Below are 21,504 nucleotides of genomic sequence, written 5' to 3' on the forward strand. Positions count from 1 at the left end.
AAATTCTGTATTTAGGGGCTCCCAGAGCACAGCAAGATAGATTCCTGCAACCTAAGAAGAAGAGGACTGCTGAACTGAAAACCTGAAGAGAAGACGGAGACACCAACTGCTTTGGCCCCAGCTCTACCGGCCTGTCTCCCCACTTCTAAAGACACTGCTCCAGCGACGCTTTCCACAGGGACCAGCGACCTCTGAAGCCTCAGAGGACTGCCCTGCACCTAGAAGGACCAAGAACTCCTGAGGACAGCGGCTCTGTTCCACAAAGACTGCAACTTTGCTACAAAGAAGCAACTTTGAACCAACACACGTTTCCCGCCGGAAGCGTGAGACTTTGCACTCTGCTCCCGACGCCCCTGGCTCGACTTGTGGAGAACAAACACCACAGGGAGGACTCCCCGGCGACTACGAGACCGTGAGTAGCCAGAGTTGACCTCCCTGAGCCCCCACAGCGACGCCTGCAGAGGGAATCCCGAGGCTCCCCCTGACCGCGACTGCCTGCTTCAAAGACCAGACACCTGGTGAAGACTCTGCATCCGCAGCCCCCAGGACCTGAAGGATCCGACCTCCAGTGCAGGAGCGACCCCCAGGTGGCCCTCTCCCTTGCCCAGGTGGTGGCTACCCCGAGGAGCCCCCCCCTTGCCTGCCTGCATCGCTGAAGAGACCCCTTCATCTCCCATTGAATCCTATTGCGAACCCGACGCTTGTTTGCACACTGCACCCGACTGCCCCTGTGCCGCTGAGGGTGTACTTTTTGTGTGGACTGGTGTCCCCCGGTGCCCTACAAAACCCCCCTGGTCTGCCCTCTGAAGACGCGGGTACTTACCTGCTGGCAGACTGGAACTGGGGCACCCCCTTCTCCATTGAAGCCTATGCGTTTTGGGCACCACTTTGACCTCTGCACCTGACCGGCCCTGAGCTGCTGGTGTGGTAACTTTGGGGTTGCCCTGAACCCCCAACGGTGGGCTATCTTGGACCCAATTTTGAACTCCGTAGGTGGTTTACTTACCTGCAAAAACTAACAATCATTTACCTCCCCCAGGAACTGTTGAAAATTCCACTGTCTAGTTTTAAAATAGCTATATGTCACTTATGGGAAAACTGTATATGCTATTTTGCTAATTCAAAGTTCCTAAGTGAAGTGCCTTTCATTTAAAGCATTACTTGTAAATCTTGAACCTGTGGTTCTTAAAATAAGCTAAGAAAATATATTTTTCTGTACAAAAACCTATTGGCCTGGAATTGTCTCTGAGTGTGTTTCCTCATTTATTGCCTGTGTGTGTACAACAAATGCTTAACATCACCCTCTGATAAGCCTACTGCTCGACCACACTACCACAAAATAGAGCATTAGAATTATCTCTTTTTGCCACTATGTTACCTCTAAGGGGAACCCTTGGACTCTGTGCATAGTATTCCTTACTTTGAAATAGTGCATACATAGCCAACTTCCTACAGTAATGAAGAACATTTTAGGGGATATGACCCATGTATTTTGTTTTCAAGATGACATACTTGTTGTAGGAAAATATTGAGTGAGCATGATCTTTTATTTGAAGAAGTCATGAAAAAGCTAGAAAAACATGGACTCACTATTAAGGAAGAAAAATGTCAAATTAGGAAACAAGAAGTGACGTACTTAGGACATCTGATAAATAACAGTGGGATCAGACCGAAGAAAAGTATAGTAATAGTGATAACAAATGCACCTGAGCCGGGTAACAAGGATGAATTAAAATTGTTTCTTGGTTTTGCAGAATATTGCTCAAAATTCGTAAGGAATTTTACAGTAGTAGAGCACCTAGGAAAATTAATGAAAAATGGAATAGAATATGTGGAGTGAAGATTGCAAGAATGCTTTTGAAGGTATAAAAAGGTGTATTGTGCAAGCGTCTGCGTGCATTTTGATGTAACAGCAAGGACTTACATCACTACTGATGCAAGTAGTGTAGGTATTGGAGCAATTCTAACACAAGTAAGAAATAATGAGGAATATGTAGTTGGATTTGCATCCAGAAGATTGCAAGGTGCAGAAACATCATATTCTGTCATAGAGAGGGAGGCCTTGGCATGGTGCTGGGGAATCAGTCATTTTTGGTTCTTTGTGTGGGGCTTACCTTTCAAATTAAGGATGGGTCATAAACCTCTGATGTACATTTTTAAGGGTGGAAGGGGTTTGGAAGGAAATATTACACCACGTATTTCTATATGGTTATTAACGGTGATGGATTATAACTTTGAGACAGAGTATTTGAGAGGCGGTAGAAAGGTAATAGCAGATTATTTGTCAAGAATGCCAATTGAAGTAGAGGAAGTTGAAGAAAATGTAACTGAACTGTGGGTGGTAATATTCAGGGTGATGTAGCAATACATTTAGAAGAATGGAACCTTGCAAAAGAGAATGACCTGGTCATGAGAAAGGTTGATGAAAATGTTGTGCATGGGTGGGAGAATAAGGATGGAGTGAACAGTGACGTAGCTGATTATTTTAAAATTAGAGATCAGTTAAGTACACTAAATGGAAAACTAATGAGGCAAAATCATCTTGTTCCTCCAAAAGGCATTTGTAAGCATATAATTGACATTTATACATAAAGGACACATGGGTTGAGGAATGATGAAAAGGAAGGTGAGACAATAATACTGGTGGCCGGGCATGGATCGTGAGGTAGAAGAGGCAGTGAAGAATTGTGTAGCATGTGCAAATAGTGATAAGACTAAGGTAGTGAGGCAACCCCCATTGGCAGCAATGAACTTTCCTAGTAAACCTTGGGAGAAACTGGCTATGGCCTTCATTGATCCAATCTCAAAACTAGGTTTGAGGAGTAGGTATATACTAGTGTTAGTAGATTATCATACTAAGTGATTCATAGTAAAAGCAGTAGAACATGTAAACACATCAATGGTGATTGAGTTTTTGTAAGAAGCTTTCATGGAAGAAGGGATACCCAAGACTTTTATCTCAGATAATGGGGTGCAATTTGTACCTAGAGAGTTGACTAATTTTCTAGATATGATGGGGATAACGTATCAAAGTGTCGCTGTGTTCCGACCACAAGCAAATGGTTTAGTTGAAAAAATAAACTGGGTTGTGATGGAAAACATGCAGCATTCGCTAGCTAATCATCTTCCATGGATGAGAGAGTTAAGAAGAATGATCTGGGCACATAGAACAACTCCTTTTTCTGTGACAGGGCATTTCACCATTTGTATCTCTGAAAGGAATGGAACCCGGAGTGAAAGAGTGTCCCATATGGTCGAGGGAGAAAGAAAAGGTAAAAATAAATCGTGAACTGATAAAAGAGAGTGTAGGAGATACAAGAAAAGAGTATCCAGTATTACAATAATACTGAAAAAGTAAAACAGTGCTGTGTTCAGAGTGTTGGTTGGGTTGTGATAAGAAAGGGGGTATTGTTCAAAAAGGAGATAGCAAATACTCTACTCCACATAAAGTGAAAAAAGTTAGGCGTAATATAGTGATTTTGGATAATGGGGCAACTTGGAGTATGGGAAATGTATACAAGGTTAATTGGTGATAAACACTTGTATGTATAAGAACCTATAGGAAGAGAGCTTGTAAGGGACTAGGAAATACAAAGCTGAAGTTCAGTGTGAAAATTTATTTAATGTGAATAGTATGTTAGCTTATTAAGTTCTCATATTTCTGTTCTGATACTGCTAGTCACTGTTAATAAAAAGTTTTGGTGTCGGAGGAGCTCTGCTGAAGATGTCACACAAATGAAATTAAAGAGAAAGGAATCAAGAGGTTATGAGTGATCTTTAAATAACTCAGCCTGTGGTGGTCTGAGAGCAATTGGACCACCGCCAAAACATTCAGAAGGGCGTGCTCTTTCTGTTTAGGCCATCTTGTGGGTCACGCTAGGTGAGAGGGGACCCTACTATCAGAACCCCTTCCACCATTCAAGGCACATTTAAGTTTTCTCATAGCTAAAATGGTTGTTTTTACAGCTGAGAGGAGTTTGTTTTATAAGAGCCTTGTTTGTAATAGTATATTGATAGTGTTGCTTGGCCTGCGTTGCTCTCTCAGGGCTGAATAATGATTATTGTTCCAAGGCACTCCTAATTCATTTGGCTTGACAGGGGCATCTAGTTATTGCCAGTACTACTTCGCCTTCTGCTGTTGACTCTATATGGACATCTACCCATAACCAGTGGTACTGCATCTTCAGTTGTTGACTCTGCAGAGGGATGTAGCCACGACCATTGGTATTGCACCTTCTGCTATTGGCCAGTGGTACTGCACATTCTGCTGTTGACTTTACAGAGACATCTAGTAATGACTCTTGTGCCACTGACTCCACAGTTAAATGATATTTAAAGGCCTGCTAGGCCTGAAAATGCGTAATACACCATGCCCTCAAGAGGCTGATTACATGATTACACTACAATATTCTTTAACACTCTTTTTTTTTTATACGATTATGCCCTCTAGGGGCTGAATATATGTTTATATGACCATGTTTCCTCCAACTGCTATTTTAACTGGTGCTTTGTAGTGGCTGTTCAGACCATTACAGTCTAATGCCATTTGTATGAAGGAATTCACAAATATAGTTTATTTCTGATAAAGGTTTAATGTGCTGCATGGCAAAATATTTATAAGGTCCCAAATGTGAGGTTGTCATTATCATTTACAACGCCAACAGCTCTAACTCTAGCTAATGCGAGACCTGTTGCACTGCAAATGCTTGTTTTTATTAGCAATTAAAAATAGTTGTTTCATTATTTTTCCAGCTGAGATCCAGTATTAGTATTTAGTATTGCTTCCCAGTATTTCTCTATTGGCCAGCCAGCCATCTTACAGTGAAAATAGGATTTGGGAGCTAGACATTGTAAGGAGATGTTAATATTAAATTTCTACATATCCTACTTTTAAATACCATGCGCTCTGCCTTGTGGGCAACAAGACCTATGTTGGGCTCACTTATTAATATGTAAAAGGGATTTTCTGACCTCTCCAAAGGGTATATTTTGACAGGTTGAATTGCAGTTTTTATACTACCATACTACAGTCAGGTTACAGTGGTAGGCCTAAAGCCATGTTTGCACTGCTGCTTTTGTGGCTGGCTCAGTCGGTGCTGCATTACACTAGTGGTATTTAACTCCCAGGCCCTGGACACACTTTGTACTATATACTAGTGACTTATAGCCAAGGTAAGTATGCCAACTCAACCATGTTTAGAGAGGGAGCACATGTACTTTACTGCTGGTAAGCAGGGCTAACGTGCCTACAGTTCTAAAGCCAGCAATAAAAATAGGGTCAGCAAAGGCAATAAAATCCAGGATGGCCATGCCGAAAAGGCAGATTTCTTGCAGTGGATATTTTTGTAAATATTAAGTTTCTGCTTGTGCACAAACTCTCAGGGCATTCCAGCCCTGGAATAAGTCTTCTCATCCTGATATACAGATTTAGAGAAAGGGGGCTGTTATAAATGGCCTTTTTTGCAGGGTTACCCCAAACTTGTTGCCTTCCTCCTCCTATTATTCTGACCTTTTTTTGTTGGCTTTAGGACTCCAGGCACTTTACTACTGCTTGCCAGTGCTAACGTGCATGTGCTCTCTCCTCAAACATGGTAACATTAGCTTATACTCAGTTGGCAGATTAATTTACATATAAGTCCCTAGTAAAGTGTGCTACATGTGCTCAGGGCCTGTAAATTAAATGCTTCTAGTGGGCCTGCAGCACTGCTTGTGCCACCCACCTAAGTAGCCCTCTAACCATGTTTCAGGCCTGCCACTGCATGGCCTGTGTTTGCAGTTTACTGCACTTCGACATGGCATTTAAAACTGCTTACCAAGCATTAAACTCACCTTTTATTACCCGTATCTCACCCCTGGGGTAGGCCCTAGGTAGCCATCTGTGCAGGGTGTTTGTATAGGTAAAAGGTAGTACATGTACTTTTATGTTCTGCATGTCATGGTAGTGACAGACAGCCTATTTCGTTTTTCACTACTGTGAGGCTTGCTCCTCTCATCGGTTAGCATTTTGAGTTCCCTTACACACTTTTTAGTTGTAATTCCTGATCAGAAAGGAGTACCTTTTTCATGTGTGATATGTTTAGAATGGTGATGATAAATCCTCCTTTCTGGTGAAGTTGGATTCCACATTACTGTTTCAGAAATGCCACTTTTAGAAAGTGGGCATGTCTCTGTGTTTATAGCTCTGTGTGCTTTTCAGACTTTCTCCAATACACGTCTAGCTGGGATGATGGCTACACCTTGTGTGTTTCCTCTAGAGAGCCACCACACAGGAAGGGCTAGGTGTGAACGGAGATACATCTACATTCACCTGTATACTGATGGCCTTCCTGGGAGGAAGGGGGAGAGGTGGCTTACACTTACACATGAATAGGTTGTGTCCTGCCCTCACACAGATGGCTGATTTAACCCCTGCTGATAGCCTGATTCCAACGCTGGGCTGAAAGGGGTTTTTGTGCACTTCAAAGAGCTCTTTGAAGTCCTCCCTAAATAGGCACTTTTGGGTATAAGTCGTGGGGCTCAGACCCCATCTAATCAGACACTGCGTGGGACTTGTAACCAGACACTGCTGGCTCTGCATCTGCACATTGCCAGGAGGACTGCTGTGCTGCCAGGAAAAACCGCCATTCCTGCTAATTGCTTTACTGTGTCGGCTTGCTGCCTGCTGAGTGCTGGACTTCAGGAGGGATGGCCACTGTGCAATTTGCCTGCATGTGCTGGCTTGCCAGTTGCTATCTGTTTTTGTGCCCCCAAGTGTTCTCCAAGCGCTTGATGGCTTGCCTCCTGTTCTCTACGAGCCTCAGGGGCATAAAAGTTTCTGCATCATTGTTACTGCCCTGGGACTCTGAGTCCACCAATTGAAACAAGTTCAAACAAAGCAGCGCTTCAATTCTGCAAGCAGAGTGGTTTCCATTGCCTGATTCTCAGCATTTCTGGTGGAGTAATGAGGTGCTGGTGATTTCATCAGGACCAAGCATCCTGGAAGGTGAAACTGATGCCAAAGTGCCAAAGGAAGCCTGCCAGAGCAGCCCATTCCTTGATGACCAGGGACTATGGGTGTGGGGAGCTTAGCGCTGTCTGATCACGAGTTGGGCTCAGTGCTCCATTGGTATTTTCCTGAACAAGGGCCCATGCTGAAGTGCCAGATGCGGCAGCATCCAAAGTAACATCAGCGTGCTACTTACTGCCGTCAGGCGCAGATGTGTTGCAAGGAAGACTTTTGACCCCTCCTTTTCTCAACAAGAGGCCGCTGCAGCACCGCCTTGATCCTCTGCCACATAGATCCTTTGTGGCCCAAGGGAGGAGGACACCCCTCCCGAGGTCCATGGCAGAGATTCTCCCTTGCAGCAGCCCCGAGTTCCCCTCGACCGAAAGAAAGTACTGCTATCTTTGAGGCACTTCCCATGCCAATGATAGTGGACAGTTCATTTGACAAGTGTGTGGCCGAGAGGGACCAAGGGAGCCTCTTGCGCTCACACTGGGCATTTATCATTGCGAGACAGTCATACCACTCACCAGGACTTTTCCGAACTCTGCTTTGCCCGCTCCTGCATTTAAAATGTCCAGTGGTAAGTTCCCGACGTGGATCATTGTCTTTTGAGAGTGCTCACTGAAAATTACGGTTTAAAGTCCAGTAGACGTGCAGGAGCCTCTCCACCCTATGTTTTCCTAAAGCAATTGCTAAATTGTTCCTGCAATGAGATTCTCTCTAATCCTGCATTACTTGCACTAATTATATGAATCCTAACGTTTTGGCCTTGATGTGTTTTACAATATAGTAAACTATTTTTATAAACACTATGTGGAGTCTCTTCTTGTGGTGTATTCACTGTGTTACTGTGAGTGTGTTTTGAACAGATGCTTTACATATTGCCTTTGTAGATAAGCCTGCCTGTTCTGCGCCAGGCTACCAGAGGGTGAGCACAGGCTATCTTTGGTGTATATCGTGCTCTGGCTAGACCTTGACCAACCAGAAACCCCATTTCTAACTGGCAAAATTGGAGCCTCGCTAGAATCCAAATCATTAGTTAATGTGAGCTCTGGCATAATCAAAACTGTTGTCAGGGCCATAATAATGGGAACGCTTTATTAATTTCCCACTTCACTATGTGGCACAAAAGGGATAAGTGGATATTTTTACAGGACAAGTAGATTTGTGAAGCAGTCCATCCCTTGGGCAAGTAGATAATTAAATTTTATACAGTTCAACTCCCTTAACTCCCCTTGTACAGTTTTCACAAACATTAGCAAAGCCAGAAGTCTTAAGCCAACAACAGATCTTTTGGCTTTGCCAGTGCTTGTTCTTTATAGGAAGCAACTCTCATCTCATTTTGTCTGTAGGACGGAGAGATTGTTGCCACTGTTCTATGCAAGGTGAAGGAGAAAGTGATGCTCATTGCACACCACCATTCCTATGTGATTCAATATAGATTGCAAAAAACAAAAAAGACTTTGTGAGTTGACTCATAATGTGTCTTGATTTATTTCAACCTGCATTTTTGTAATTGCAGAGCATGAGTTTGCGTTTGGCAGGCATTGCAACAGCAGAAATGCTTTATGTCTCTGGCCACAAATTTGTCAAATTCCTATTATGTATTTTTATGAGTTTTAAAAAAAAAACTTTAAACAAAAATCAGATTTCTGTTTGAAGTGAACATTCAGCAATCAGGGTGCATAAATGTAGGCACCAAGAAGGTCAATCAGTATGCATGCGCATTTGCAGCAATATTTATCGAGAACCGATGTGCTCAGCACTCCAGATTTGGTTTAGAAAGGAGAACCACCAGTGACTCTCACATGGAATCCTGTAGTGCACCCGGATTATTTAGAAACGGATTCTGGAAGGAATAGCTCAAAAGGGGGGGTGATTTATGCAGACGGTATACTTACTGTCTTTGTCCTGTTGCTCCCTCGTCTACCAGAAGAAAGAAGCTGTCCAATAGCTTGGAGATGGTTATTGCACTACGTAGTCTGGGAGGGGTTCGCTTTCCTGAAACTGATGGGCTGCAGTGAAATAAGCTTGTTTTAGAAGGAAGCAGTTTGGACAGAGTTTCTTCTGTTGTCACTTCCTTCACATGTCATGATCTGGCTGAGACCAGCGAGCTGGTTGGCAGATTGCCGGCGTCTGGAAGATTTGTAGTGCTTAATGTTCTGCTATAGGTACAGGGAGTGCAGAATTATTAGGCAAGTTGTATTTTTGAGGATTAATTTTATTATTGAACAACAACCATGTTCTCAATGAACCCAAAAAACTCATTAATATCAAAACTGAATATTTTTGGAAGTAGTTTTTAGTTTGTTTTTAGTTTTAGCTATGTTAGGGGGATATCTGTGTGTGCAGGTGACTATCACTGTGCATAATTATTAGGCAACTTAACAAAAAAAAATATATACCCATTTCAATTATTTATCATTACCAGTGAAACCAATATAACATCTCAACATTCACAAATATACATTTCTGACATTCAAAAACAAAACAAAAACAAATCAGTGACCAATATAGCCACCTTTCTTTGCAAGGACACTCAAAAGCCTGCCATCCATGGATTCTGTCAGTGTTTTGATCTGTTCACCATCAACATTGCGTGCAGCAGCAACCACAGCCTCCCAGACACTGTTCAGAGAGGTGTACTGTTTTCCCTCCTTGTAAATCTCACATTTGATGATGGACCACAGGTTCTCAATGGGGTTCAGATCAGGTGAACAAGGAGGCCATGTCATTAGATTTCCTTCTTTTATACCCTTTCTTGCCAGCCACGCTGTGGAGTACTTGGACGCGTGTGATGGAGCATTGTCCTGCATGAAAATCATGTTTTTCTTGAAGGATGCAGACTTCTTCCTGTACCACTGCTTGAAGAAAGTGTCTTCCAGGAACTGGCAGTAGGACTGGGAGTTGAGCTTGACTCCATCCTCAACCCGAAAAGGCCCCACAAGCTCATCTTTGATGATACCAGCCCAAACCAGTACTCCACCTCCACCTTGCTGGCGTCTCAGTCGGACTGGAGCTCTCTGCCCTTTACCAATCCAGCCACGGGCCCATCCATCTGGCCCATCAAGACTCACTCTCATTTCATCAGTCCATAAAACCTTAGAAAAATCAGTCTTGAGATATTTCTTGGCCCAGTCTTGACGTTTCAGATTGTGTGTCTTGTTCAGTGGTGGTCGTCTTTCAGCCTTTCTTACCTTGGCCATGTCTCTGAGTATTGCACACCTTGTGCTTTTGGGCACTCCAGTGATGTTGCAGCTCTGAAATATGGCCAAACTGGTGGCAAGTGGCATCGTGGCAGCTGCACGCTTGACTTTTCTCAGTTCATGGGCAGTTATTTTGCGCCTTGGTTTTTCCACACGCTTCTTGCGACCCTGTTGACTATTTTGAATGAAACGCTTGATTGTTCGATGATCACGCTTCAGAAGCTTTGCAATTTTAACAGTGCTGCATCCCTCTGCAAGATATCTCACTATTTTTGACTTTTCAGAGCCTGTCAAGTCCTTCTTTTGACCCATTTTGCCAAAGGAAAGGAAGTTGCCTAATAATTATGCACACCTGATATAGGGTGTTGATGTCATTAGACCACACCCCTTCTCATTACAGAGATGCACATCACCTAATATGCTTAATTGGTAGTAGGCTTTCGAGCCTATACAGCTTGGAGTAAGACAACATGCATAAAGAGGATGATGTGGTCAAAATACTCATTTGCCTAATAATTCTGCACTCCCTGTATATGTATCATGCCAGCGAGGCATGTGTAATGTGCAAGAGAGGATATTGAGTTTGATCTAGACTTCCACCGGGCATTTTATTGAGTTTGTGTAGGGCATGGGGCTACTTTACTTTATAACTGTGACGAGAGAGTCGACAGCAGTCTGAGGACTACTGATTTGGTAGGTGGGGAGCCCTTCTTAGTTGGTGTTAGACTTGTTAAGTTTGGAGCCCTGCTGAGTGCTGGCTATACTTCTATGGAGCCCATGAGATAAGAGGGCGAGAGTTGTTAGATTTGGGATAGCAATTCCATTCATAATTGGCGTTGTGAATGTTTATGCTGAGGTCAGAGTGTAAATATTAATGGGATTTTTACCATAGAGGGGCACAGCTACGTTGAAGACGTTGTTGTCATGATGCTGTAAGTTTTTCTCCACCTTAGCCTGGATGTTTTTCTTTGTAATCTACCCCTCGATTGTTGGTAGGCATCTCTCCCATAGGGCTAGACTGTCATTGTACTCTGACATCAGTACAACCCTAGAATGTTTTCCTATAATTCGAATGTATGTTTCTCTATATGAATGCATTTGTGCTATGCATTCATTTATGTAGGTTTTTTTGTATTGTTCATACTGCGCACTAAAGCGTTTCTCAGCGCTTCGGAGAATTTCTTCTGCAGATTGGTGCAGATGAGATGTGCTGCATTGTGAACGGCAGAACCTTAGGGCTCCAATACGATTGCAAGCTTCTCAAAATGTCCACGAGTTCTCAACAATCGAGCTCTGACAGTTGCTATGCCCATTCAAATCTCGCCCTCCAGTCACATACCCCAAATAAAGCTGTTGCTTCTTTGCCACTTATGATGGGATATTATTTGCTCATGTAATAATATATTATTAATATGTTTAATTAATGATATACTCCCAGCAGGAGCTGAGTGCTGTGGACAGGAGAAGATCCAACTGTATGTGTAGCTATGGAGGAAACATCTAGGAAAGTACAGGGGTGATAGAACGGATACATTTCCAAGGCACTTGGGAACATCTGGACCAAAACAGATGATTTTGGTCTACAATTCTATTAAACTGTACGGGACCTAGAGGCGTGTTTTGAAAGCTCCAAAATGCAATTTAATTGTGTAGAATAGAGTACAAAAAATAATTGAGTACATTGTAATGCTTTAACTCTTTGTCCACTTTTGCTTTAAAGCACGAAACCTGGACCACATGGACATATATTCTATATAAATAAAATGTAAAATTACAAATATGGACAAAAATGGGAATCATTATATACAAATTATTCAAGCTCATTGAGGTCACGTTGACCTAAAACTGTAAAAATGCATAATTTAAATGAATTTAGATTCATCCTATTTCCCTGACAAATAGGCATTTTGCATAAACTTGCTCTCACTGTCTCTTATCTTTTATTGAGAGTGCAAAACTTAACATTCCTCACTCCCTTCCTCTTACATATTTTTGTTTCCGTGCCAGTCTCTTACAGATTTTTGTTTCCCTGCCAGTCTCCCTGTGTCTATCAGCTTTGAGTGGAGTTTTTTTCAGAATGCCTACCTCATGGAATTATCTTGTTAGGGTGCAGGCTATATAAAATTAGCTACTGTACCTAGAAAAACGTACAGAAATTTGCAAATTATCACCTATTCCAACAAGCAACATTTGAGTTCTCCAGTCAATGAGCTTTGTGTATCGCGCGAATCATGGTAGCAAACATCCAAAGGCACGTAATTTCGCTAACTGAATAGGAATAATCATAATTGGCCAACAATTTCAAACGTCCCTTTCTTTGGAGTGAAAACTTGTGGATTTATTGAGATATCATATGACGCTAGTTTTCTGTTTGGCAGGAAGTTGCTTGTGATATGCCTGGGTGCGGCACATATTCATAGTAAACCGAAAACGTTTATGCAAATTTTGCTAGAAAGAATATTTGTCCATCCGAAAGGAACGAATTTAATGTTGATGCATTTTTATAGCGCTAGAAACACACTAGGGAAATCAACAGCTTGGTAAATGGGGGTTTCTGGTCTATATTAAGATGTTTGGGGTGGGTGGTACTTGCGACTCAATTGTTTTCTAAAGGCTGGTAAGTCGTTTTTTTAATTATTATTTTAACTGGAACAGATGTTTTTTGCGTCTGTTTTTTTTTTAGTTATGTTCCCAAGTCGGGTACCTTTAAATTATGGGCAACACAAGTGATTTGAGGCGTGTTCTGAAAGTTGGTAGCTAGGGGTGTTGATGGGAATCATGCAACTTTTAATATCCACCAGAAGCCTGATCTGTGTTTTTGTTTCTTACCGCTATAGGCCTGGTAATGTTGTTCTCTGATGGCTGCTAGGTTGTATGCATTTGGGAAGGATTTCCTATACAGTCTGTATTTTTCCTTGAGCTTTCTAAAACGCTGAAGGTTGGGTGTGTCATGGTAACCGATGATTCCCAAGTTAGTTATTGAAGACTTGTGGCCTGGTTCAGGTGTTGGTGCCATAGGTCGGGTTTAAATATTTTTCAAGTAGTTGGCTGGTTATTTCTTTGTGTTGTTCTTTGAAAAGTCTTCTTCAGGACCCGTAAGACATGTCTCACCGGTTATGTGATGGTTTCAGAATCGTAAGTTGAATAAAACATCACTGTTTATTTTTGTAGATATACACCGTGTGGGTTTTGTAAAGCGCACACTGCGAAAGAAGCAGTGTTTCTAGGCTTGCCTGTTTGGTGTGCTGTGTTGAACGGAACTTCGAGATAAGAGCCTTCTCGTGCCTGTGGGTGTTGCAATCATGACGTTTTTCTCTGCATTTCCTAGCTGCCCATTAGTTCTCTGGTTATCAGTAAAAGAGCAGCAGGTGCATTTTTTAAATGTCTTCTTCTTCCATTGGTTTTTAGTTTCCGTGGTGACTCAGTCCGCAGGAAGGGCGTCCCGCCTTGGCTGAGTGAATTTCTTGGACTGGAGCCAGCCGCCCCTACACCCCCCCGTTGTTTTGGAGAGGGCTCCAGGCTCATAAGGCGTGATGGCGGCCGGACGAATGGGAAGAGATCGTTCTTTGGTTTCCATCTACTGTGTATGGCTCGCTGCCCTCGTAGTCACTGCTGTGGGTGAGAAACCACTTTTTTCATTTATGTTTTTTTTTCTAGCTAAATATGAAAACAGATTAAGTCATACCACAACATTAGCACAAGCAAAGCAGAATTGAATATTCGATTTTTTTATGTATTGTGTCATAAACCGGGAATTCTCAGTCTGTTGATTATTTTACGATACGCATACTTCTAACAGTGCAATGCTGCCATTGGGGTTGCTTTGAAATTTTATCGACAACTCAACAAAAACTAAACTAAATTTTCATAAACCAACATACCGCATAAGTTCCTGCCCAATTGGACGCTTATGATTCGCATATAATTGTTTTTACTTTACTGCCGTGGTGTGCGCCTGTGCTTAAGAAGTTTCCATTAAAGCATTTGATATGGGCAGGGCTTCTATAATTTATTTATTAACAGCGGGTCTTTTTTTTGTAAGAGTGCCCACAAGGAGCACATGGTTAGTGTTGGGATTTAAAAGGTGGATTTACTTAAATATAAACTACCTAGTTTTCTGTAAGACGCATAATATGGCACGTTACATCCTTGTAAGTGACCTACATTTTGTGACCTAGGGGTAAGTCAGATGCAGGGACAAGAAGAAATAACTTGCCCAGCGCAATATCATGTGGTCAGGTTGGAACAGAAGAATTTGACTCTACGTCTCTTATTCTATAATTGTGAATGTAACGTTTCGGCTACTTAAAAGAAAATGATAGAAAGTTGGAGACTGTTTAAGAGTTGTAGACAAATGGCACTGGTGCCAGTGTTGTTAACACACTTTTTTTCCCCATTCTTTGTTGTAAATTTATCACAGTGTACATGCTTGTGCTTCTGAATAGGACCATTTGACCCAGCACATCACCAAGGGCCAAATGTATCATTCTTAACAATAGTGATTACCTAATTGCGATGTTTTGCGAATCGCAATTAAGTGATCGCTATTGGAATGTATGAAACTCCAGGAGTTTCATACTGCCATTCGCAAGGGCTCGCAAATGGACCTACCTCATTAATATTCATGAGGGAGGTCGCAATTTGCAAGCCATTACGAATGCTACAATCACGGGGTTGGTGGCCTGCTGAGCTCAGCAGACCACCATGTCTGTTATTGCTTTTCAATAAAGCAATTTTTTTTTTTGTTTTTTGTTTTAATGCAGACCGTTTTCCTTGAAGGAAAACGTGATGCTTTTAAAAATGTAAAATGAAAAGTTTTCTCTTCTTCTTCTTCTTCTTCTTCTTCTTCTTCTTCTTCTTCTTCTTTTAAAAAACTTTTTCGCATGCATTCACAAAGGAGAAGGGGTCCCATCGGGACCCCTTCCTCTTTGCGAATGGGTTACCACCAATTTGAAATTGGTGGTAACTGCGATTGTTTTGCGACCGCATTCACGGTCACAAAACAATCATACATACCTCTGCGATTCGGTATTAGGAAGAGACGCCCTTGACATGCCCCTTCCTAATACCAAATCGGTATGTAGTTGCAAATCCAATTTGCGATTCGGTGACAGGTTACCGAATCGCAAAGGGGACTTTTTACATACCAAAATGCATTTTTGCAGTCGCAAACGGCCCAACGCAAAAATGTTTGATACATCTGGCCCCAAATGGACTATTGCACATTCTTACCTTAATTTCCTTTGACAATAGAACTACGGTTTTGAGTGGTGAGGCCCAGGAGAACTATTAATCACAGTCATCCTCAGTATGAGACACTGTGAAGTGGTAGAAGTGAACCTCAGGAACACCACAGACATTCAGGCATTGTTGAGTAGAGACATGGGAAATGCATCCAGGAACATTGGAGGCAACCCCCATGCATCCTGCAGGTGCACAGTAGTGGTTGTCCAGAGCTCCACCCCTCCCCGAGGGGGCAGCACCAAAGGATTACCATAGATCCCTCAAAAGAGAGCCTGTAGGTCTCACCCAGAAGTAGTGGTAGCGTAACCCACAGATTCTCAGTAAAGGGTCTGTGGGGCGCCACCGTGCAGCAATATAGGTGAGCACTAAACTAAAAAATAAAGTTACACTAAGGATGATCTCAGACTGTGCGTGATCAGTCACTTCTTCGACTCGACAGCCTTTAAGGTTGCCCTTGGGTAAACACAGTGGTCTTTCCTTCTGTTTCCATTTAACTTTAGGGTTACCTGGGAGCTATTTATATGGAAAAGATGTTGACCAAATAATAGGCAGATAAAATTGGAGTTGCTGATACACAGATGGTATTAGAACTGTAGGAGCTATTAGTGAGTGAATAATTTGGGATTTTTTGATATACAGATATTGGTACTCGTGATATGCTAATTATATGATAGCTGTAATCTCTAGACAATATTCATATGATGGGGATGATATGAAAGGTATTATGCAGATGAAATGGAAAGCATTTAATCGCAGGCCCTTATTGTGGTGATGATGTGGAGACTATCAATGTGCTGATGATGTGGAAGTTATTAATATGCAGATGATACAAGAGTTGTTAGTACGAATATTTTATGTTTTACATTAATAATCACATGATGGGACTGAGTCACATAAGACGTAGTACTATAGGAATTCTGTTTTACATACTCTTGTATTCCTCTGGAATCAGCCCCTTAACATCCAGCTACGTAATTTGCAAGGGGAGAACCCTTTCGTATTTGTACTAGTTTTATATCCATACCACTCCCCTCCCCCCCCCCATTCTGATATTTTTTGATGATTTGGGGCAGACTCTCAAAGGCACGAGTATTCAAAGAATTCCTTTGTGAATAAACCTGGCTAGGAGGATGTTGATGTGAGCGCCATGATGATGCAGGTATTATTTCAGTCATTATTATGGAGATGTTATTATCCAGATGTTATGTCAGCTGATAATGATATGAGTTGCTTCATATACATTTGTGTAGGAAGCATTATTAAGACTATGATGAAGCCATTAATAAGTAGATGACATGGGGCATGATAATATGGGCCTCACTAATATGCATTTTATATGTGATCTATTACTATGCTGCTCATTTGGGCCATTCGTATTATGGTGATATAAGAAATTTATGTTTAGTTAGTGATGTCAAGGTATGAGTATGTAGAGGATATGGAAGTTTCGGTAACACACTGATTCTATTGTAGTCATTATTGTGCAGCAGCAGGGAGGATGATAATCCCCAGGTGTCAGTCTGGATCCAGATTGTGGTGCTTGGTGTGGGATCATGACTCCAAGGCTTGCAAGGACTGCTGTGCCATGCACCCTAAGGTGCTGAAGGAGCCCTTCTTCAAGCGCCTTGCCGCTCGATATCGGTCAACTCTGTGATACTTGAGTTGCTCATGGAGTCTTTCCTGATGGTTATTGTCACACTTGTTATTCCTGCTACTTTCTGGTGCCAAAGAAGCGAATAGGGCTCCATCCTACCCTGCATCTGTCCCTTCTCCACATCTTCTTGTGGAAAGAGAAGTTCAAAATGCTCACTGTTAGAAATGGGGTTTTTGGTTGGCAGTCAGGTTGCCCTCTGTCCAAGCAAGAACCCTCACTCTAGTCAGGGTAAGTCACACACAATCCAAAATCAGCCTGTGCTCACCCTCCGGTAGCTTGGCACGAGCAGTCAGGCTTAACTTAGAGGGCAATGTGTAAAGCATTTGTGCAATAAATCATACAACACCATAGCATAACACCACAAAAATACACCACACAGTATTTAGAAAAATATATAATATTTATCTGGGTATCTTCAGGTCAAAACGATCAAAGTTGCAATACGAATTTGTAAAGATATCACTGAAAAGTGATAGAAAGTGTCTTAAGTCTTTAGAATATAAACAAAGTCTCTTTCAAGCACAAGTACCTGGTTGGGAGTGGAAAAATCTCCTCAGAGGGCCACAAGAGACGAGGTGCGTGGAAAAAGGGTGTGTGCGTCGATTTCTCCCCAGCACACACGGACTTGCGTCGTTACTTTCCACGCGGGAAGTCTGCGTCGTTTTCCGGCGCGTGGACAGTCTCTTTCTGTGGATCGCGGGGATTACCAGATGTCCCGGGTCTGTGCGTGAATTTTCCTGCTTGTTCTCCGGCTGCACGTCGGTCTGCGGGGCTGCGCGTCGAAATTACGATCTCACGGCAGGCGTTGCGTCGATTTCTCCTCTAGACTTCGATCTGCGGGGCTGCGCATTGAAATTACGATCTCACGGCAGGCGTCGCGTCGATTTCTCCTCTAGAGGTCGGGCGGCGTAGTCCTTGCGAAGCCGTGCATCGGATTTTCGATCGTCCCAAGAGCGTCGCGTCGATCAGCGTCAGAGTGCGGCGTTTTTCTCGCCGCGAAACAAGCTGTGCGTCGAAATTTTCGGCGCACGGAGCGTCCAAGTAAAAGAGAGAAGTCTTTTTGGCCCTGAGACTTCAAGGAACAGGAGGCAAGCTCTAACCAAGCCCTTGGAGAGCACTTTCACAGCCAGACAAGAGTTCAGCAAGGCAGCAGGGCAACAGCAAGGCAGCAGTCCTTTGTAGAAAGCAGACAGGTGAGTCCTTTGAGCAGCCAGGCAGTTCTTCTTGGCAGGATGTAGTTTCTGGTTCAGGTTTCTTCTCCAGCAAGTGTCTGATGAGGTAGGGCAGAGGCCCTGTTTTATACTAAGTTGTGCCTTTGAAGTGGGGGTGACTTCAAAGAGTGTCTAAGAAATGCACCAAGCCCCCTTTCAGTTCAATCCTGTCTGCCAGAGTCCCAGTAGGGGGTGTGGCAGTCCTTTGTGTGAGGGCAGGCCCTCCACCCTCCCAGCCCAGGAAGACCCATTCAAAATGCAGATGTATGCAAGTGAGGCTGAGTACCCTGTGTTTGGGGTGTGTCTGAGTGACTGCACAAGGAGCTGTCAACTAAACCTAGCCAGACGTGGATTGAAGGGCACAACAAGATTTTAGTGTAAAGAAATGCTCACTTTCTAAAAGTGGCATTTCTAGAATAGTAATATTAAATCCGACCTCACCAGTCAGCAGGACTTTATATTACCATTCTGGCCATACTAAATATGACCTTCCTGCTCCTTTCAGATCAGCAGCTGCCACTTCAACAGTGTATGAGGGCAGCCCCAATGTTAGCCTATGAAGGGAGCAGGCCTCACAGTAGTGTAAAAACGAATTTAGGAGTTTTACACTACCAGGACATATAACTACACAGGTACATGTCCTGCCTTTTACCTACACTGCACCCTGCTCTAGGGGTTACCTAGGGCACACATTAGGGATGACTTATATGTAGAAAAAGGGGAGTTCTAGGCTTGGCAAGTACTTTTAAATGCCAAGTCGATGTGGCAGTGAAACTGCACACACAGGCCTTGCAATGGCAGGCCTGAGACCGGGTTAAGGGGCTACTGAAGTGGGTGGCACAACCAGTGCTGCAGGCCCACTAGTAGCATTTAATCTACCTGCCCTAGGCACATGTAGTGCACTCTACCAGGGACTTACAAGTAAATTAAATAGTCAATCATGGATAAACCAATCAGTAGTACAATTTACACAGAGAGCATATGCACTTTAGCACTGGTTAGCAGCGGTAAAGTGCCCAGAAGTCAAAAGCCAACAACAACAGGTCAGAAAAAATAGGAGGAAGGAGGCAAAAAGTTTGGGGATGTCCCCGTCAAAAAGCCAGGTCCAACATGACCCCCTACCAGCCTAAAGCCAGGGGAGAACAATCACTATCCTGATGTACTTCCCTGTTTGAGGCGACAGAACAAGGACCCAGGCCCACAACAGCAGGGGCATGCTCCAGTTCTTCACCTTCCTGACTCCAATTGGATCCCTCTGTCCATACTCTCAAGGCCCACTAAACCAACCCATGGGGAACCTTTCTCCTTACCTGCGGATCCCATCTGTGCAGCACCTAACCTTACTTTGCTCACAGATGTATCCCAGGAGCAGGATAGTACCACCATGACCAACACAGTGGTGTTGCCCACTCTACCCCCGGGGTGTGACACTTGTCCCCTCCCCAGGGATAACTCTGTCCACCCGGACAGCAAGCCACAGTGATTACTGACAGCTGCCAGGGATGAGAGCCAGGCCCCAGGCCTCTCCAACCACTGTGGCTGTGGAGAGTGGGGGACGGTAGCCCCAGGTGCTGGGCACCCTTTAACCACTCTCCCCTTCACCAGGTCAGGGATGACAGCCTGAACCTGGTCCTCCCCTCTGGGGCTCTGTACCCTCCCTCCTGGAGCGGTACCCCCAGAGTCCAACATGGTCAGGGTGCTTACAGAAGTCGCCCTGTACCATTCCTCCACCAGTGCAGGGCTGTTAACCTGCAACTGGCCCTCCAACCTGGGGTCTGTACCTTCAGGTTGGACTAGGGCCCAGGGTGAGGCTTCCCTCCCCCTGCCCTCCCTTCTGGGGTCCAGCACCCTCCAACTAGGAGTGGCTTCCTCAGAAGACAACAGGGTAGGGGCACTGTTATCAGTAGCCCCTCCCTCCAGGTCCGGGGGGACACCCTGAACCTGGTCTTCCAGCCCAGGGTCTGTACCCTCAGACTGGATCACTGCCTGGCAAACCAGGACTTCCTGGGAGGTACACCTACCCTCCACCAGGTCAGAGTTTAACCTCTGCACCTGACCGTTCAACTCAGAGTCACCACCCTGAAGTTGAACAATTGCCTGGCATGCCAGGACTTCCTGGAGGGCACACTGACCCTCCACCAGGTCAGAGTTTAACCTCTGAACTGGGCCATTCAACTCAGTCACCACCCTGAAGTTGAACAATTGCCTGGCGCACCAGGACTTTCTGGGAGGCACACCTACCTCCCACCAGGTCAGAGTTTAACCTCTGAACCTGGGTATCCAACCCAGAGTCGTCACCCTGAGGTTGGGCAACTGCCTGGTACACCAGGTCTTTCTGGGAGGCGCGCCTGTGAGAAAGTAGCCTCTTTCTAGCCTTGTTACCCCCACTTTTGGCCTGGTTGTGAGTGTATGTCAGGGTGTTTTTACTGTCTCACTGGGATCCTGCTAGCCAGGGCCCAGTGCTCATAGTGAAAATCCTATGTTTTCAGTATGTTTGTTATGTGTCACTGGGACCCTGCTAGTCAGGACCCCAGTGCTCATAAGTTTGTGGCCTATATGTATGTGTTCCCTGTGTGGTGCCTAACTGTCTCACTGAGGCTCTGCTAACCCGAACCTCAGTGGTTATGCTCTCTCATTTCTTTCCAAATTGTCACTAACAGGCTAGTGACCAATTTTACCAATTTACATTGGCTTACTGGAACACCCTTATAATTCCCTAGTATATGGTACTAAGGTACCCAGGGTATTGGGGTCCCAGGAGATCCCTATGGGCTGCAGCATTTCTTTTGCCACCCATAGGGAGCTCTGACAATTCTTACACAGGTCTGCCACTGCAGCCTGAGTGAAATAACGTCCACGTTATTTCACAGCCATTTTACACTGCACTTAAGTAACTTATAAGTCACCTATATGTCTAACCTTTACCTGGTAAAGGTTAGGTGCAAAGTTACTTAGTGTGAGGGCACCCTGGCACTAGCCAAGGTGCCCCCACATTGTTCAGGGCCAATTCCCTGAACTTTGTGAGTGCGGGGACACCATTACACGCGTGCACTACGTATAGGTCACTACCTATATGTAGCTCCACAATGGTAACTCCGAATATGGCCATGTAACATGTCTAAGATCATGGAATTGCCCCCTCTATGCCATCCTGGCATTGTTGGCACAATTCCATGATCCCAGTGGTCTGTAGCACAGACCCTG

At 43.9% G+C, this 21,504-nt stretch overlaps 1 protein-coding gene across 2 annotated transcripts in view; it reads left to right on the top strand.

Moving 5' to 3' along the window:
* Positions 1-21,504, top strand: part of LOC138299906 (membrane cofactor protein-like) — a 637,582-nt gene that overhangs the window by 17,462 nt on the left and 598,616 nt on the right. For both annotated transcript variants that reach the window (XM_069238620.1, XM_069238621.1), the window contains exon 2: positions 13,600-13,809. In XM_069238620.1, coding sequence (XP_069094721.1) covers positions 13,725-13,809 — 85 coding nt within the window. In that variant the 5' untranslated portion in view covers positions 13,600-13,724. The remainder of the gene's footprint in view (positions 1-13,599; positions 13,810-21,504) is intronic.

This window comes from Pleurodeles waltl, chromosome 6, assembly GCF_031143425.1.
Source record: "Pleurodeles waltl isolate 20211129_DDA chromosome 6, aPleWal1.hap1.20221129, whole genome shotgun sequence".
NCBI lineage: Eukaryota > Metazoa > Chordata > Amphibia > Caudata > Salamandridae > Pleurodeles > Pleurodeles waltl.